This window comes from Ursus americanus, chromosome 1 (assembly GCF_024610735.1).
Source record: "Ursus americanus isolate L20-20 chromosome 1, mUrsAme1.1.p, whole genome shotgun sequence".
In the NCBI taxonomy this organism is placed as follows: domain Eukaryota; kingdom Metazoa; phylum Chordata; class Mammalia; order Carnivora; family Ursidae; genus Ursus; species Ursus americanus.
The window spans coordinates 74,055,310-74,076,073 of NC_142127.1; the positions used below are offsets into that span (position 1 = coordinate 74,055,310).

General features: G+C 40.9%; 1 protein-coding gene across 1 annotated transcript in view; it reads left to right on the forward strand.

Moving 5' to 3' along the window:
• Positions 1–20,764, forward strand: part of LOC123798185 (aldehyde oxidase) — an 81,715-nt gene that overhangs the window by 3,696 nt on the left and 57,255 nt on the right. Inside the window, exons 2-10 of the mRNA XM_045806433.2 lie at positions 5,211–5,268; positions 7,335–7,431; positions 9,652–9,760; positions 11,216–11,342; positions 13,175–13,236; positions 17,526–17,615; positions 18,315–18,395; positions 18,988–19,132; positions 20,243–20,335. Coding sequence (XP_045662389.1) covers positions 5,211–5,268; positions 7,335–7,431; positions 9,652–9,760; positions 11,216–11,342; positions 13,175–13,236; positions 17,526–17,615; positions 18,315–18,395; positions 18,988–19,132; positions 20,243–20,335 — 862 coding nt within the window. The remainder of the gene's footprint in view (positions 1–5,210; positions 5,269–7,334; positions 7,432–9,651; positions 9,761–11,215; positions 11,343–13,174; positions 13,237–17,525; positions 17,616–18,314; positions 18,396–18,987; positions 19,133–20,242; positions 20,336–20,764) is intronic.

Below are 20,764 nucleotides of genomic sequence, written 5' to 3' on the forward strand. Positions count from 1 at the left end.
TAGGAGACTCTAGGTGATGTGATTAGCCTCCAGTCTGTGCTTTTTTGGAAAATCCCCTCAGGTCACCAAAAGGTGTCATCAGGCAGGGTCTAAGGCCATCAGGAGGGAAGGCCAGTGCATATTGGTCAGGTATGTAGTTACAGAGAGATTTCTGGAATTTTTCTTGCTCCACCAGGGACCCCCAGAAGAGGTGACCAACTTCGCATAGAGTTTGAGTGAGGAAGAAGCCATAAATAAGTTATACCCCAGATGCAACACTCTAACGCAGCTCAGGCACTAAAGCATGTTATTCTACAGGGCAGTGAGGCGTAGAGATCAAAGGTGTGAGCTTTTGGAACTAGTTAGTCATGGGTTTGAGTCCTGTGCTCTCTGCTCTGCCTCTTGGCAGCTCTGTGGCCTCAGGCAAGTTGCTTAATATCTCTGAGCCTCAGCTTTTCCCTCTGCAAAATGGGGCTAATAACAGTAACTTCTCTCATGGAACTGAGATAAAGATTAAATTCCACAGAGAGTGGTTAGCAAGGTGCTTGGCACGCAGTAAGTACTCAATATGTAGAAATGGTTAATATCTGTACCAGAAAATAATCTGCTTCATGTGCAGAGCCAGACCTGCCTGGATGTGCCAAGGGGGCTGAAAAGTAGTCATTGAACATTATTTGCTCAACAAAACGTAGGGTCTTGATATTAGTATAGGAATCTGGAAAAAGCTTTCCATTAGCTGGTCTTTCTTTGGGTCCTTGGTCTGCAGAGCTGAGGGAGGAAATTTCTGGGATGGTTGTAATGATTCAGAGAAAAGTGAAGGGGGGTGGAGGTGGCTTAGGCAAGGAGAACCAACAATTAAAATGCATTTTAAAGCCACCAGAAGCTCAGGCAGAAGTGTCCTCACTGCCCGTCCCCTTGGCCTCCTCTGTTGTAAGGATGCTGGGGGTTATTGCTCTTCTCTACTGGGTCCCACAGCATACCTCTCTTCTTTCCTCTTCTTTCACGTCTCAGCCTTGTCCTTTCACATATATCTCTTTCCCTTTCTTAGTTTCCATTCTTTCACCACTTTCTTGCCCCTCCTTCTCTCCCTTCTCTTTCTTCTTTCTGCCTCTGTCTTGGATGTGGTGAAGACCCCCTCAGGTACTAGTCACTGGCACAGAGGAAAGTGGTTTTCTCAATTTTGTGCAATATGAACTTGATATCTCACAGAGGGCTGGTGGAGATACAGAAGGACAGACAACACTCAAGGCTGTACTGAGCCAGGAACATGTCATGACCTTGATCCAAGAACTGGCATCATCTCCCCAAACCAGAGTCAGTGACAGTAACTCTGTTCCTCATTCCCTTCCCATCCCCCAGTCATCAGCTTGGCCCTGATCTCACTGTTTCACTCCAAGACTTGCCAGGACAGGGTGCATGGCATATTCCTGCTCCTACCTCCCCCCTCATCCACCAAATCAAGAAAAATAAACACATTTCAAGCCAGTGGCACTTTGAACCAGACTCCAATCTCTTGAGACATCTCTTAGAACAAGTACCCAAACAAGCAAGGCCTACTTCTTCCATTAATCCCTTCCAAAAATATACAAATAACCCTCAAGCCTAAATGCTCTTCTTTACTATTTAAGCTACCTAGATCCTGTTTCATCATTAAAATTTGGCTTCTGTAAAATTTACCATTGTATGTATTAACTAGGGTTACTTTCAGCTGTGAATGGCACAAACTCAAAACTAACAGTGGTTCCAACAAGATACAAATCATTTTTACTTTACATAAAAGGATATCTTGGGGCTGGTCCATAAGCTTCATGATGTCATCTGAGACCCAGATTTCTTCTCTCTTTTTCCTCTACCGCTGTTAATATATTGCCTTAGCTGGGGCGCCTGAGTGGCTCAGTCGTTAAGCGTCTGCCTTTGGCTCAGGGTGTGATCCTGGAGTCTTGGGATCGAACCCCACGTCAGGCTCCTCTGCTGGAAGCCTGCTTCTTCCTCTCCCACTCCCCCTGCTTGTGTTCCCTCTCTCCTCCCTCATTGGCTGTCTCTCTCACTCTCTCTGTCAAATAAATAAAAAAAATCTTAAAAAAAAAATATTGCCTTAGCTGCTGGAGTTCTAGCCATTTCATCCCTTTTCCAGACAGCAGGAAGGAAGAAAGGGAAAATGCATGCTGGGATACACAGCAACAGTTTCTGCCATCATTCTTGGCACTTCTCTGTTTTTCTTTCTTTTCTTCTGTTCAGATGCCCCAAGACTGTGAGAAATCCTTTGTCTCTCCTCAGTGTTCTTATAGCAAATTGTATATATCATGATCATTTATTAAAGTTAATTAACATTTATTATGTCCCTATGATATAATCCCAGCACCTAGCTCAGTGTTTGACACAAAGAAGAATGACAGAAGGTGTCTCCCAAGATCAAGAGAGGCTTATACACACACAAATAATTATGATGCGGGGTACAGTTCTGTCACTCAGTTCCAATGTGTGGGTGGTTTTTCCCCACAGCACCAATCAATTCCCTGACTCCTGAGTGTTTTACAATTCCACTCAATTCTTACACTATCTACCCAGAGAAAGCATCAGGTTCCATTAAGGGCTCAGTCCCACAAGAGTGCCCTTCCCTGCCCTCAAATGCCAATCACAAGTCCAGGTTGTTACCTATACTTCTGACTGACTGACTGACTGACTGACTGATTGACTATAAATCAGATTTCTACAACCCCCTCCTTAGGTTTGATTAATTTGCTAGAGTGGCTGACAGAACTCAGCTAACCAGTTTACTCACTTGATTACTGGTTTATTACGAAGGGTATTAAAGGATCTGAATCAACAGCCAGATGAAGATATAGGATGAGTTCCAGAACAAAGGAGCTTCTGATCCCGTGGAATTGGGGTCTGGCACAGGTAGCACATGGATGTGTTCTGGTTCACCAACCTGGAAGCTCTCTAAGCCCATCCTTTTGGGCTTTTATGGAGGCTTCATTACAGAGGGACGACTGATTAAATCATTGGCCATTGGCAGCTGATTTAAGTTGCAGTCCTTCTCCTCTTTCTGGAGGTCAGGGGACAGGACTGAAAATTCCAACCCTTTAATCACATGGTTGGTTCTTCTGGCAACCAGCCCGCATTAGGTTAATTCCAAAAGTTGTACCATTAGCATAACAAAGACACCTTGATTACACTCAACACAGGAAATTCCAGGGATTTTAAGAGCTATGTGCCAGGAACAGTGGCTGAAGACAAAATATATATTCCTAATTATAAGTCACAATGTCACACGGAGTCCAAAGTTCTATGACAGATGTGTGGACATTGGCCATGGAAGCACAGAGGAAGCTGGTTACCTGGAGCAGAGGATGGAAAGGTATGTTAGATGGCAGCACCTTCACATAAGAGAACACTTGAGCACGGCTTTGAATGATGTACAAAATTCTGCCAAGGAAAGAAGATAGGGAGGACTTTCAGAAGGAATACTATATCCAAGAATAGTGAAGGGTGAAAGTCCTGCCAGCCTAGCCAGTTCTTCCATGTGACCAGTATTCAAGATACATGGGTTGAGAGGCAGGAGAAGATGGGCAATCTGTCAAAAAGGCCTTGTAGGCTATGCCAAGGAGTTTGAATTTATTCTTGTATTCCAGGAACTCTTGAATATAAATTTCCCTAAGACCCATTCAGTGTGCTCATTAATGATACAAATTTTCTTGTTCTTTCTCCCAGAAATTCTGATTCCATAGCATGTCATATTAACAGGCACCCTGAGAGATTCAGGAATTCCCAGCATGGTGGTTTGGCAGCCAGGAGGCAGTGTTGAATTAAAGCAGATGCAGATGATGATCAGACTTGGATTTTAGAGAGGTCATTCCAGTAGTGGTATGAAGAGTGGCATTGTGGGTGCCAAGGATAGAGGCAGGAGACATGTTAGGCAGCTCTGATAATTGTTCAGGCAAGAGATAGTAAGTGTTGATCCTGAGGAGTGACAGTAGAAGTGAAGGGTGTTTAGAGAATCATTTCTGAAGTATGAATGACAGGTCTTGGTGACACTGATTGTGGTGGATTGAAAGAAATAAACGGTTGGAAATAGCTCAGGTTTTTAAGCTGGGATGACTTAGCAGATGGTGAGGCTATTAAACAAGTTCATGAAAAGAAGGGAAAGAGTAAGTTTGGGAAATAAAATAAAGAGTTTCATTTGAGGGCCCATTAAGTTGGGGATGCCCTGGAGGGGCACTTCATTTTTTTTTTGCTACAGTATGGTTATGTGTACCCCCCTGACACACACACAGACAATCACACCTCTCACTATATTGCAAACTCCTCTAGGGCACAGATCTGACCTTGGTAATTGGCATATGCTTCACTTTCCCTGGCATATGGCCACTTAGAATTGAGGGTGAGGAGGCATCCATAGAATAGCATATGTCCCCTCCTCACCTGCCTCCCAAAAGGGTAGCAGTACAACACAGTGAAAGATGAACTCTACTTCTGAGATTGTGAAGCAAGTCATGGTTCTCTTTGTTCTGTGACTCTAAAAGAAATCTAAAGTTTTAATCAAAAAAGAGAAAACATGATCACTTTGGGAAATATAACCAATCATGACATTTCAGTCATGCCATCTGTTGGGTGCTGCTGTTCTATTGCTGTGCTGCTAGGCTTCCCACACAAACTTGCTTCTTAAGTGTATCCTTTCTTGCACATCTTTATATTATTTGGCATATACATTTTATCTTTTCTTTTGTTTCTTTGATCTGGGGCTCATGGTTGGTTGTGTTCTCTTTCTGAAAACTGTAATTCTTGGACCATGATAAACAAGATTAAAAAAAAAATTATATCAGTATCTCAAAGGGCTGTTCTATTCCAGCAGCCACCCCCTACCTCTTTCTTCCCTATTCTGTTCTACTAATGTCTTTTCACTGACCTATTTCAGACTTTCTAGGAGAAGCTGGACAGGAGTCACTAATGTTCCTATTGGTAGAAACAACCACTGCCTTAGAAAACAGTGATACTTCAGGACCTAGGACAACGGCAAAGGGTTGCTGGGGCTCCACATTTCGACTTTACACTTAAGAGAGATGATTTGTATATCACAGGGGTTCCATAAACATTACATCAAATTGAAGATATGAGTAGAAGAGTTAATAATGTGCATTGCCATCAAATTAGCATGAGCTTGCCAATGTGAATATCACACCAGCTCTCTCAACTTTATGTACATAACTCTTCTTTTCCTTTTGGTACAGGTGATAGAAAAAAATGTTGATCCTGAAACAATGCTGTTACCATATCTGAGGAAGAAGCGTATCCTTTGCTTTGCTTTGAGTGTGTGTGTGTGTGTGTGTGTGTGCGCGTATAGTGCTGATATCCTCAGCAGGTGATATTTCAGATATCTTTTTAGAGCACACTGAGTCATATTCCCTACCATTATGGTTTTATGTTCTTCTTTAAGAAAGTCCTACATTTTAGTTTTGTAGGCAGTGCACAATTGTGGCTGTCAGAAGAACCAAATTCTTTCTAATCTCTGTTTTGGCACTAAATAAGTTGTATAAAATGGAGAAACTAGCGGTGGGAATTAAAGGAAATCTTAAAAAGGCTTAATTAAGCATCTTTTAGAATTAAGAGTCACAATATTGACATTCTGTCTTCAAGAACTAATCATCATGCCTATTAGGAAAAAAGAGCACAGAAATCTCCTGAAATACAAGTAAAAGAACCATGGAGAAATTAAACCTGAAAATGTTACCTTAGAAAAACTTTCTAAATAAAAGTCATGTAAGGAATGGCTTCTTAGCCTGCTATGCATGAACTCCAGTGGGTTTCCTGATGTCTATAGACCCCACTACATTGTATGCAGAATTATGTGACAATGGGAATTTACACATTTTTATTCCCTCTAGGGAGAGTGAGACTCCCCCAAAGAGTACACAACTCAAAAAGCCTCAATAGCAATGTTCTGGAAGTCATTCAAGATCTTTGAACATAAAGACAATGAACACAGATTTCCTGGTTATCCGTGATACTAACATGTAATATTTAAGATTTGGTTCACTTGTGAGATACAGAAAATCCCAAATAGCAGTAAATTAGATAGAAGTTAAAAGTTTATTCCTTTCTCATTGTGTTAGTTTCAATTCTCTTGGAAGCAGACACCAAAAATGGGATCAAATGTGCAAGGGTTATATTGGGAGAGAAACCTCAGTGAAAGGAAATAGGGAGGGAGGTAGAGAAGGCTCAGGGAGACGTGAGACCACAATGCAAGTGCCACCTGTGAAGAAGAGTGGGCGAGGAGGCTGAGTGGGAGGGTGCAAGGCTGCTGTGCAGTCTAAGGCACATTCATCAAAGCCATTGTGGGGTGGCTGACAGGGACTCCCATGTCTCTCCATAGCACTGAGCCATTGGTGGGGAGCAACCCATGGGAGTCATGGCCTCAATGAAAATTGGGGTGATAGAAATTAAAATGCAGCAGCTGGGTGTCTTGGTCATTGACCCTCCATGTTGAAGAAGTTCTGTGAAACACCTTCTCATGACTGTCACACTCATGTAAAGGAATCCCAAAGGTAGGTGGATCAGGGTTAGTAAGTAGTGTCACAACATTATTAGGGAGCCAAGCTCCTGAGTCTTGCTGCCCCACCCTCCTCAGCATGCACCTTTCTCCTCATGGTCAGAGTTGACTAATTGAAGTATAGCCATCATACCTGAACTCCAGAAAGTAAGAAGAGTAAGAGATGAAGAAGCCCCCCCCCCCCTTTTGAGCACATTTTGTTCTGGAAGTCATACAGAGCACTATGCTTACAGCCCATTGGCCAGCATTGTCGTTAACCCCACCCAGCTGCAGAAGAGGCTGAGAAAATGTATTTTTTATGCTGAGCAACCATGTGTGTGACTAAAAATTGGGGTTTCTTTTACCAAAAAAGAATGAGAGAACAGATATGGGGGTACAAGCAGCAGTTTCTGTCATTGAGAAGCAGAGAAATATAGTCGACATGGATGATAACACACAAATATTCCAAGAATGATTTACAGTTCAACATTTTGCTTTGTATGTCCTCAAAGATGCAGATAAGGATGAAGACAAATGTGCAATGTACTCATGGTTTCAAATATTCAGGCCTTTCTAGGTACAGACTCTTTTAGTTTGGCCCTGTTTTGGCAAAGTGATGTCCAATTTTTTCAAAAAGGAGGAGACTAAATATAATACACGAATGGAAATCAGGAATCTGTAAGAATCTACATAATAGCAGCTAAGACATCATTTGAACTTAACTATATACTCAAGAGTCTTTTTCCTGGTGTTGTCCTCCAAGGTCAGAGTTATTCTAGAAAGAGAATTTTGGAAAACACATTATCTTTAACTATGCTTTTTCCAGTTCGACTCACAGGCACTAAGTATGGCTGTGGAACGGGAGGCTGTGGTGCTTGCACAGTGATGATATCACGATATAACCCCACTATCAAGAGGATAAGGTACATTGCCGCAGAGTCCAGACATGGTTGTTTTTGAAGTCTTGAATTCGTTTTATTCCTTCACTTGATAAATATGTAGGAGCACCTACTATGCAACAAGAACTATGCTAGGCACTGGGGTATCATGATGAGCAAGATAGACATGGTCCCCGGAATGTGAATGGGTTAGAAAAAAAATGTACCATCAATGGTCAAAGAATCCCCTGTTGAAATTTGAAAGGTTGTCTGACTCCCTGTGCTGTCTGGGGAGGAAAGGAAGGGCTGAAATAGCAGTGAAGAATAATGGCATCATCACACTTTGATATTACTATTACAGCCTACTAACTGATATCCTTGTTCTCACCCTTGCCCCCCCATATGATGAATTCCATACATCAGTCAGAGAGATCACTTTCAAGTATAAGTCAGCTCATCACACTCTCCTACTTAAAAATCATCGATGGTTTCCCATTACATTTAACATCTTCTTTTTATGTTTGATATTTATCCTTCTTCAGGTTGGCCAAGTTTCTTGGATCTGTGGGTTGATGTCTTCTGTCAGCTTTGGAAACTTCTCAAGCCATAATCTCTTAAATGTTTACTCTCTTTCTTTCTATCCCTCCCTCCCTCTCCCTCCCTTCTTCCTTCCTTTTTCCTCCCTCCCTCTCTTTCTCTTTCCTCTTCTCTCTCCTCTCTACCCACTCCTCTCTTGGACTCCAACCATGCATATCTTAAATCATTTAACATCATTCTGCAGATCTCAGATGAGGGGTAAGGATCTGAGCAGTGGTAAGATTTCGGAGATCTGCCTGTATTCCACAGCAGGTCACCTGCTTCCTGAATTCTGGCTGATCCCTCTCTGCTTTACAGCCTAGCTGCCCACTTTCTAGTTCACCAGAAAATTCTCTTTGCTCTCCCATCTCACTTCCATGCTTTGGGAGATCTCTTGCTGCCATGCCCCCCTGTCTTTAGCCTCTAAAGAGTGGCAACTGCCCTACACTCTGTGAAGCCTGAGTGCTTACAGTTTTCTCTCAGTTCTGCTGCTTTCCCCCCAAACTTCCTCATGTAGGAGTCTATGTGCCTGGAGAGTTTTTTCTGTAGCACTCCTTCCCTACCCCTAGTTTTAGGGTATTACCCTCAGCACTCTGAAGTTTGGTGGGGAAGAGTTTGAGGACAGTGCAGTCTGGCTTTGTATTGTAATTTGTTGTATCAGCCCACACTAAAAATTTGTTGAAAATTAGTGTGGTTTCTCCTTACTCCTGTCTAAGGCAGATTCCTTCTCCTTTGTCCATGTCAGTCAGAGATAGGGTTTAGTTCTTTTAAGTTCTTTTACTTACTTGGCATCTGATGAGTTTTTAAAAAAACGATAATTATATGGCTTACATGGCTTGTTTTGGTTTTAAGAATGAGAGTGAAGGTCTCTCACAACTTTCTAAATGAAACCTTATAATCACCTGCCTTGTCTGTCTCTCAACCTGGAATGCTACTGTTCCTCTGATATTCACTATGCTCCAACCTCACTGGCCTTCTTACTGTCCCTCTTTCTGTCCCTAAACATCCCAAGCTCATCCCTGCCTCAGAGCCTTTGCATGTGTTTGTTGTCCCTCTACCTGGAATGGTTGCTCCCAAACCTTCATGTCTGGCTCCTTCAAATCATTCAGGTTCCAGTAAAAATGTTACACTAGCAGCCCTCTTTGATCACCTTATAAATAACAATGCCCACCTCACCTCTGCAACTCCTTATTTCCCTTTGCCTGTATCAATTTATTCATGGCGCTTCTTATTATCTCAGTTTATGTATGTATGTATGGTCTATGTATATATGTATTGACTATCTTCCCTCAACTAGAATATACACTCTACAAGGGCGGGAATTTTATTTGTCTTGTTGACCAATGAATCCTAGTGCCTCGAACTTTGCCTGGCAAATAGTAGACACTCAATAAATATTTATGTTTAATTATAAATGAACATTTAATTACAAATGAATAAATATTCATAAATGAATTATAAGTGAATATTCTTCAGTGTTTCTTTCGTGTGTGTATATATATGGATGCAATACTGCCTAGAAACCTATATATTTTGCTTCTAAAATACGTGTATGAGCAGAGGGCAGAATGTATTTGCAAAGCCTGAGGCATCGTACAAACCCTGCCATATCGGAGGTGCTGGGTGAATGCTCAGTCCTGTTTCCTGCTGGACACAATGTACTCTGTGCTTCTCTTTTGCATTCTGAAGCCATCATGCAGCCAACGCCTGTCTGATCCCCATCTGCTCTCTGTATGGGGCTGCTGTCACCACAATAGAAGGCATAGGAAGCACCAAGACCAGGATTCATCCTGTTCAGGTGAGGCTGTGCTTCTTCCTCATAGGATGTCTGTGCTTCAAGAAGCATGGCAGGTCACAGAGGTCAATGCAATAGAACAGCTGGGGCTCTGCTGCTTGGTCACTGCCCATGTGTGAAACTGAGCTCAAGGCTAGGAGTGACACCTACGGTGTGTGTTTTATAACTGATTCTTAGAAAGATGCTTTTGGAAGACCAGAAGACTTTTTCTTTTGGAAGAAAACCCTGACATTGCTGTGTTTGGTTTTTTTGTTCTAATTGGATGGGACCTATCCGTCTTATGTCTTCCAAATTCAAAGAAGCAAGAGCCATATGCATTGAGGGTTATTTCTTTGGTTGTTTTTTTTTTTTTAACAAAGTGGAAAATAACCTGATTTTAAAACTGGATGAAAATCTCAGCTCCCAAAAAGATTTGTTAAATGTAGAACTTGTTCGGAAGACAGATAATAGGAATTTTAATAAATTTGGAGGCTTTTCTCCTAAGGCAGCACCTTGTTAGAACTTCACCTCAAATAAAAGGGCACTTCAGACTCCTTGCTGGCTCTTTAAACTATTTATATGTTGTCCATAAAAATGCTCTTGCTACTTGTTATCTAGGTTAATGAAGATCATTATGAGGAGAGGATAGAAGAGGAAAAAGATAGGGGCAACATAGAGAATAACCAAACTTCATATTCCCTGGACTTGAAGGAATGTCGGGTCCTGTTTATGTCCTGTGAAACCTCATTACCTAGAGGGAGTGAATTCTGCCTGGACGCTCTTGTGAGATGTGGCTGTTCACAGCCGTGAGACACCCTTTCATTTAGTAGCAAGGGCTGAGTTCCTGGTGTTGCGATGTAGCCAGAAGACAGCTCCCAAAATAGGGTAGCACCTTTGAAGTTAGACTCCAAAGAGAAAATGCTGGGAAGGAAAATGTTTGATAGAGAAATAGGCAATGTTTCCTTCTTGACTGTTTTCTGGATGTTTGCACTTTGCAAACAACCTTCTATGTGCTGAAGTGATAGGCCAATGGTGGGCCGCCAGAAGGCACTCAGGAGGTTTGCTTTGGTTTGATTTTCTCAACCTGCATGCAATTTGTTTCACTTCTCTGAGGGCCTTAATGGGAGTAAGCTTTATTTCAGTGATTCCCATTCCGGACTATGTATTGAAACCATCGGGGAATCTAAAAAATATATGTCTGTGCTCTTGGCCTGGGCTGCTTCTTGGGCCTTGGAAATTTTAAAGTTCCCCTGGTGATTCCAAAAGCTGAGAACCTTTAATGAGAGCCGAGGACTAGTGATAACAGCCACCCAGTGTGAGAAAAGGAGACACCTAGGATGAGAAGGATTTTCCAGGGCCTCTTCTCCAATTTTATTGGCAAACAAGTTGCCTGGGGATCTTGTCAAAGTGCAGGTTCTGATTTGGTGGGCCTGCGGTTGGGCCCAAGATTCTGCATTTCCAACTTTTCTGTGCTTCCAGGAGAGGATCGCCAAGTGTCATGGCACGCAGTGTGGGTTCTGCACCCCTGGGATGGTGATGTCCATCTACACATTGCTGAGGAACCATCCAGAACCCTCTCTGGAGCAGCTAACTGATGCTCTTGGTGGTAGGTTATATATATATATACATGTATATATGTATATATATATATATATATATATATGTATATATGTATGTGTGTGTTTTTGTTTTTAAATAATGGCAATGGTGAGAGGTGATATTAGACACCATGTGCCACATGTTGTATTAATGCTGTTTAAAGACTGTATCATTTACTCTTTATGATACCTTTGTAAGATAGGCATTGTTACTATCATGTCATAGATGGAGAAACTGAGGTTTAGAGAGAATAATTTATTTAAAGTTGTACCACCAGTAAGTGGAAGAGTTACTTTGTTCAAATCAGGATTCAAACAAGATCCACACATTGCACTTGGCTGATATATTTCTTGTCTCTCTTTATTTATAAAAGTCTCCTCCCCTGTGTCGGGCTCCCTGCTCAGTGGGGAGCCTGCTTCTCCCTCTCCCTGTCACCCCACTTGTGCTCTCTCTGACTGTCTCTTTCTCTCAAATATATAAATAAAATCTTTTAAAAAGAAAAGTCTCCTCCCTTTTTTTATTATTTGCTTAATTTTTAAAAAGATTTTTTTTATTTGAGAGAGAGAGAGGACAAGCAGAGGGAGCAGCAGAGGGAGAATGAGAAACAGGCTCCCCGCTGAGCATGGAGCCCAGTGTGGGCTCGATCCCAGGACCCTGGGATCATGACCTGAGCCGAAGCCAGATGCTTAACCGACTGAGCCCCTATTTGTTTATTTTTACAGACATTACAAAGCCAGTTTATTCATTTATGCATGGAAAGGGTCCAGTTTTCTCCACATGCCACTCTCTCCCATCACTGTCTCCTATGGAGTGGGTGCTCTCAGGATCCTATTAGATATCAGAGGGCTCTTGATGAATACAACATGAGATCAAAGAGATTGAGATCGTCTGCTGATTCTTATTTCAAATAAACGTCTTTATCCAGTCTAGAGTGATTTTATCAAGTTCAGAAGCTCAGTGTGTCTGTGGATGGAGGAGGTCTTCATTAGCAAGATTCTAAACATTTTTTTAACATAATAACCTCCCAAATCCCAGTGAAACTCTCCATGGCTCTATATGTCCATATCCTGCCTCCCGAGGACCCTATTCCACTGCCAGAGAACACGAGGTTAAAGCTCCTGTGTCTCGCTGTCCATGGAAGACCGGAGCAAATGGGAGTACAGTGGAGAGATACAGCACATCAACTGTCTCCTGCCTGATTTCCGTTAGGTCCTGTTACACATTTGATCTCATGGCTCTTTATAATGTGAGCAAGGGGTTTTCAAATTTTAAAGTACTTAAGACTTCCATGGGGGGATTTGAAAAGAGTAAAGATTCCTGGGATTAAACCCCAGATAGCTTGCTTCGGTGGCTTTGTTTTTTAAAATAAGACCCCAGATTGGAGAAGGGGTGGGGGGTGAATGTGGGCTGTGGACCACTGTGAGAGAAACGCTGCCCTAACGATCTATTGTAAATAAATTGTGTGCCCAGTTATTTCCAAAGTTTAATGATTGCCTTTGCTGCTGTAAAATGTCTTTGATCTGTCAACTGAAGCTTTGCTCCTCAATATGCCTGTAGACCAAGTTTTTAGCTTGAAATCATTGTGTTCTTTGAGCACCTACCATAAGCAGAAGATCTAAAACTGTCTACAGAGAGAAAACACAAATAACTGAGTTGTTCAGCTCTACTTCAGGACTCTCAACATCCCAAGTTGCTGACAAAAGAAATTGTAGATTATGTAGACTGAAATGTCCAATGGCACTTTCTTCTTGGATGGGGTCCTTACTTCCATCATGTATTTGGCAGACTCTGCCTCTCTCTAGGTTACCTGAGTAATACAGTTGAGTTTTTCTCCTTCAGGTAACCTCTGTCGTTGCACTGGATATAGGCCCATAATTGATGCATGCAAGACTTTCTGTAAAGTAAGTAGAAAGGAATACTTTTTTTTTTTTTAAAGATTTAATTATTTTAGAGAGAGTGAGAGAGAGAGAGAGAGATTGAGTGTGGCAAGGGAGAGGGACAGAGGGAGAGGCAGAGAGAATCTTAAGCAGACTCCCCACTGAGTGTGGAACCCTATGTGGGGCTTAGTCCTATGACCCTGAGATCACGAACTGAGCCGAAATCAAGAGTTGGATGCTTAACCTACCAAGCCATGCAGGCATTCCCGAAAGGAACACATTATTGAGTGTATTTTTTTTCTAATGAAACAAAACATTACGGATTACCAGATGTGATTAGGGGAACAGCTATTGTTACTAATACAAGGCCCCTTCTTATCTCAGGGTCTGTAATTGCTGTTTGTTATTTGATCTTGGTCAGGTTCTTACTCTCATTCATTGAGCATGCCCTGATAGTCACATAATGAGCACCTAAACACTGTGATTTTGGCTGTGGGTCATTGTTTCAAGGGGTTTTTCCTGGTCGGTTTGTGTCAGATGCACCGCCCGCTGTTGCTCCTGCAGCCCTCTGTGCATGCCCCTGTCACAGCGGTGGTCACACCATGGTTTCATTCCATTTGCTCTCCCATCTCTCCGTCAGGCAGTGGGCTGCTTGACAGCGGAGCCTGTGCATCTCAGGGCTGGTAACCATGCACCGACTGAGTAGCCACTCAGTCACCGTTTGTTGCATGAATAAATGAACAAACAACCTGGAAATGAGGGACAGATGATTGCCCTTTGGACGTTAAAACTATGAAATCAATATGTCATAAATAAGAACTGAGTGATAGTCATAGTAATTGTTAATATATATCACTAATAAAATATTAGATATTATTAATATTGTTAATATTTATTGCTGAGTACCAGACTTTGTTACAAGATTTTTACATATTTTAACTTGTTGAATAATCACTACTATTCAAATTTTCTTGTAACCTTAGATTTTTTTTTATTAGGAGTTAGTATGGATATGTTTACATACACATGGTTCTTTTTCATAACATTTAGCAGTATTGATTCTGTATTATGTTTCAACTAGTAGTCACCTGTTTTATTTAATAGTTAGTAGAGGGGACTTTGCTTCCTGCCTGGACTTTGCATTTCATCTCCAGCTTCAGCAGCTTACCCCAGAAGACCAACCCTACCTGAGGCTGGACCAGCAGCTTTTCCATCTAGGTGAGGACAGGTACCAGGCTTGAATCAAGACTTAGGCAATAGCGGGGTGACATCAGCAAGACGGTGAAATGGGAGTTTTCTACTCTCTTCTTCCCAAAGAACACCAATTTTGACAATTATTCCTGGATAAGAGTGGCTTATGGAAGTCCAGGAGTCCAGTGGAGAAATCCCATCACACCAGTGGAACAACAACAACAATAAATCCAAGATTGTATGCATTGAAGAGAGTGAAAGGGACAGTTTCACTTTATCTGCATCATCCTTCCCTCAAGGTGACACAGTTCAGTGCCAAGTCAGACCTTCTTGGCTCCTGATTTATGCCATGGGGGAACGTGAGAGTATGTGAGTGGGTATCTGTCTTCCCTAGCTGTGTGGACACTGCCAGAGAGGCCCACTTCTTTCTCACCCCATCCAGAATACTGAGGAGTGCTGCACAATCTGGGGGCAGGAAAGGGTGGGAGAAGAGCAGCCAGGGCTCTGAGAGAGCATCAGTAGGACATGGATCCAACCAACCATGAGCAACAAGAAAACATGGAAAGATAATTCAACAAGATCAGGAAAACAATATACAAACTAAATGAGAAGTTTAACATATAGATAGAAGAGATAGAAATAATAAAAAAAAGAGGCAAACAAATTCTGGAGCTGAAGAATACAATAAATGGAAACAGGAACGAGACAAGGATGCCCACTCTCACCACTTCTGTTAAGCATAATACCAGAAGTCCTAGCCAAACTATTCATCAAGAAAAAGAAATAAAAGGCATTGAAATTGGGAAGAAAGAAATAAAATTGTCTGCATATGACATGATTTGATGTATAGAATACCCTGAAGACTCCACCAAAAAAAAATGTTAGAACTAATCAATGAACTAATGTTGCAGGATATAAAATCAACATACAAAATTCAGTTGTGTTGCTATATACCAACAAGCTATCAGAAAGATTAATAAAACAATCCTATTTATAATAGCATCAAAAACAATAAAATACCTAGGAATAAATTTAACCAAGAAAGTGAATGATCTATACACTGAAAACTAGAAGATACTGTTGAAAGAAATTGAGGAAGACAGAAATAAATGGAAAGATATCCCATGTTCATGGATTGGAAGAATTAATATTGTTAAAATGTCCATACTACCAAAGCAATCTACAGATTCAGTGCAATCCCTAACAAAATTCCATTAGTATTTTTCACAGAAATAGAAAAAAAAAATCCTAAAATTTGCATGTAACCAAAAAAGACCCTAAATAGGCAGTGCAATTTTGAGAAAAAACAAAACTGGATGCATCACACATCCTGATTTCAAACTATTTCACAAAGCTATAACAATTGAAACAACATGGCGCTGGCATAAAACAGACCCACAGATCAGTGGAACAGAATCAAAAGCCCAGATATAAACTCATGCATATATGGTCAAATAATCTTTGACAGGGGTGCAAAGACCACAATGGGGAAAGGATAGTCTCTTTAATAAATGGCTTGGGGAAACCTGAATGAATTGTACCCCTACTTTACACCACTCACAAATGAACTCAAAATGAATTAAGGACTTGAATGTAAGACCTGAAACTATAAATTTCCTAGAATAAAACATAGGGAAAAAACTCCTTGACACTGGTCTTGGCAATGATTTTTTGTATATGAAACCAAAAGCATAGGCAACAAAAGGAAAAATAAACAAGTGGTATTATCTCAAAATAAAAACCTTTGGCACAGTGAAGGAAACAAACAACGAAATGAAGGGGCAACCTACACAATAGGAGAAGATATTTGCAAACCATTAACAATAGGGAGTTATATCCAATTATATAAGGAAATGATACATCTCAATAGCAAAAAAAAAGTAATTTGATTAGAAAATAGGCAAAAGATCTAAATAGACATTTTTTAAAAAAGGCATACAGATGGTCATCAGGTACTTGAAAAGTACCCAACATCACTAGTCATCTGGGAAATGCAAATCAAAACGACAGTGAGATACCTCACACCTATTAGGATGGCTCTTACCAAAACGTGAAAAGTTAAATGTTGCCAAGGATATGAAGAAAAGTGTATCTTGTACACTGTTCATGGGAATGTAAATTGGTGTAGCCACTATGGAAAACAGTGTGGGATTTCCTCAAAAAATTAAACATAGACCCACCATAGGATCCAGCAATCCCACTTCTGGGTATATATCTGAAGGAAATGAAATTAGTACCTCAAAGAGATATCTGAACTCCCATATTCATTGCAGCATTATTCATTATAGCCAGGAAATGGAAATAACCTAAGTGCCCATCAAGGGATGAAGGTACACACGCACACACACACACACGCACACACACACGAATATTATTCAGCCACGAGAAAGTAGGAAATCCTGCTATTTGCAGCAACATGGGTGAATCTAGAGGACATTACACAAAGTGAAATTAGCCAGATAAAGGAAGGCACATACTTTATGGTCTCACTTATATGTGAAATATGAAAAAGAAAAAAAGTTGAACTCATAGAAACAGTGTAATGGTGGCTATCGGGGGCAGGGACTGGGAGAAAGAGATGCTGGTTAAAGGGCACAAACTTCAGTTACAAGATGAATAAGCTCTGGGAATCTAATTTACAACATGGTGACTATAGTTAATAACATTGTGTTGTGTACTTGAAATTTGCTGAGAGATTAGAACTTAAAGTGTTTTCACAACACACACAAGGATGGTATATGTGAGATGATGGATGTGTTCATTAAACTGATTGTGGTAATTTAACAAACTATGCATATGTAAAACAACCACATTGTGCACTTTATATTTTTTAAAGCTTTTATTTATTTATTTGTCAGAGAGAGAAGGAGCACAAGCAGGGAAAGCAGAGGCAGAGGGAGAAGCAGGCTCCCTGCTGAGCAAAGAGCCTGATGTGGGGCTCAATCCCAGGATCCCGAGATCATGACCTGAGCTGAAGGCAGATGCTTAACTGACTGAGCCACCCAGGCATCCCCACATTGTTTGTTTCAAATATATAATTTTGTCAATTATACCTCAAGAAAGCTGAAAAAATACTTAGTAGAATCAGCAATAAATTCTTGATTATTTGTTTCACCCACTAGACTTCTGGCTGCTGTCAAAGTAGAGAAAATGGGGTTTGCTATTTGGATCAAGAAATAAATGAATTACCAGAACTTGAAGAAGTAAATAAGGTCAGTGAAATGTAAATTTTTTATAAGGTTTTCTCATGAACAGAAACCAGCTTACTTTTAGGAAGAATAAATGGCTGCCTAGGTTGACTCATTTGATGGATTTCAGCATGCCCCCCCCCCCCGCCAACGGCTCCATTCTCCATCTTCATCCAAAAAAAAAAAAAAAAAAAGAAAGAAAAAAAAACCCTGTCCTAACAACTTTATTCCTCATTCCAGATATTATGTGGTTCAAGTACAACTATCCATAGGAGAGAAAACACATTGATCCCTTAATGTCTCTTAGTTTAAAAATAAATAAATTAAAAAAGAAAAAGCTTTTTCAAGTCTTTTTTCAAGGGCTAGCAGCAAAGTGAAGACGTTAGGGGACTGAAGAACTGGCAGAGGGAGAAGTGAGAGGTGGCCATTTGGGGAAACGTTCTTGTTCTCAGCTGCTGGTGCCTCCTCTGCTTTCCCAGACTGTAAGGAGAATGTGCAGGAAGTTGAGCTTTGGAGGACCATTGTAATCTGCACTGAGTTACTAGTAACTAGGTTTATGTTAGAGCTCCCTTGGCTTAGAACCCAGGCATTGTGGCTGGCCAGTTGGCTTTTTGTCTGTCTGCTGTATGTCTTTCTTCTTCTGACCTCGTTCCACACAGGATTTGAAGTAGTTAGAGTTGCCTGATGACTCCTGTTACTCTCTCTCTTTCTCTCCTTTTTAAGATAAGTCTAAAACTCTTCTCAGAAGAGGAGTTTCTGCCATTGGATCCAACTCAAGAATTGATATTTCCTCCAGAGCTAATGGTAAGGCAAAATTGAGCTCATTCTAGAGGAATTCATGGGGAGATATTTAGAAAGGTTATTTGCTTATGGATCCTCTCAGAAGCTGACTGGCAAATAGGTAACATCCATCTGCCATTCTTCACCCAAGGTCTAAAGAGTATGGGACTAAGGCAGAGATGGGTGAATGAGGGTAGAACCATCATGAGGGGATAGTTGACTGTTAAAAGCAGCAGATCGTATCTATAAGAAAATGTCATGAAATGACATCACAACATTTATAAATGTAGACCTGTTTTCTACTTCCAGCTTTGTTGAAGTGTATTCTTCCAGAGAATGATTTGACAAAATTAAGCATATTAAAATATTTTTAAACATTGAAATGAATTCCTTTGAGATATAAAAGCAGCAAAGGTAGATATAGGAGAACAGTCTCCAGAAGGAATTAAATATTTTTATGTGTTTAATCTGAACTCTGATTCCTTAGTAAAGCTTTACTTTAAGGTCACTTTTACTTTATTTTTTAAAAAGATCTCCATTTCCTTTCTCTGTTTCCTATCAAAATGGGGCAGAAACAGGTGAAAATGATCTTGAATCCCTCTTGCTGTTTTAACAGATAATGGCTGAGAAACAACCACAAAGGACTAGGATTTTTGGTGGTGATAGAATGACATGGATTTCACCAACGACCCTGACGGCACTTCTGGAAGCGAAATTCAAGTATCCTCAGGCCCCTGTTGTCATGGGGAACACCTCTGTAGGTATGTAGAACTCCAGGGACCTCTTATGGGGGAACTGAGGAAAAGAACTTTGGAGGAAAGAACCTCATATATGCATGTTCTCAGGAAAAACAGTCTGAAAAAAACTTTTAATCATTTAGACTTGACTTCCTTAGGATTGCTCAAGAGACTTTCACAATTTTCATTACATAAGCAAATTGCTGTTGCCCGGAATCCGGGCAGTACATAGAGTTGCACCCAGGAGATCTGCTTCATAACAACTCAGAAGTCACAGTTCCAGTGACAGCTGTCCTTTCTTTCCATGTGGCAGGCGATTGATCTTGGGCTCATATTTGAAGTTGCTCTTCGTTTCCTCTTTCAGTGGTATCCTGATAGATGTGAAATGGTTTTCTTACACTCACAGTTACAGGGTCTTTTTATTGTGTCTGTTGTGAACTCAGTTTGACTGCCTACTTCTTTGAGGAGTCTCCCAGAGTCCTCCCAAAGAGAATTTTGAGTATGCCACAAGTCCTCTCATACTAGTCAGCCAAGACTTCAAGCTGACGAGTTCAAAGAATCCTCGAAGTTCAGTGGAAGTCCATCTGGCCTGTCTCTGGGTGATTTGGCAATGAGCAGATGGAAAGATCTGTAATTTTTATGTTTTTAAAGATAATCACTATTTTTTTTTTTTTTTTTTTTTAGCGAGAAAGTGTGAGCAGGGGAGGAGGGGCAAAGGAAAAGGGAGAGAGAGAATCTTTTTTTTTTTTTTTTTTAAAGATTTTATTTATTTATTCGACAGAGATAGAGACAGCCAGCGAGAGAGGGAACACAAGCAGGGGGAGTGGGAGAGGAAGAAGCAGGCTCATAGTGGAAGAGCCTGATGTGGGGCTCAATCCCATAACACCGGGATCACGCCCTGAGCTGAAGGCAGACGCTTAACCGCTGTGCCACCCAGGCGCCCCAGAGAGAGAGAATCTTAAGCGAACTCCACGCCCAGCACAGAGTCCCACATGGGCCTCAGTCTCACAACCCTGAGATCGTGACCTGAACCAAAGCCAAGAGTCAGACACTTAACTGACTGAGCCACCCAGGCACCCACAGATAATCACTGTTAATCACAGCTTCAAAATTTATTTTTTTCTAATCCTTTAGGGCCTGAAATGAAATTAAAGGGTGTCTTTCACCCAGTTATAATTTCTCCTGATGGAATTGAAGAACTGAATTTTGCAAACTGTTCACATAATGGTGAGTTCTTATGGTCCCTGTTTTCTTAGTTCACATTCATTAATCAATTTATGTCCTTTGTCTAGCAGACAAGCAGAAAAAGAATTATTCCTAATTATAATATACAGAGATTCTCTCCTTATAAAAATGATAACATTCTGGAGGAGACCCAGGGAAGAATTCTCTATAGTTACATGAAATACTAATTGTCTGAATAGTCAGTCTACTGCAAAACTTTCTATGTCTGCCGTATCAGAGAACTGTAACAGCTATTCAATGAGGGGTATTGTGCTAAGTGCTGGATAGAAGATAAATGAATAGAACACAGTCTTTGCTCTCCAGAAGCACAGTAGTAAGGAGAGCAGGTTTATGTATTGAGCAGCTTACAGCCCGGCTCATCTGTTCCCACAAAGGAATTTGATTTAATGACAATGATGAGAAGTACTATAA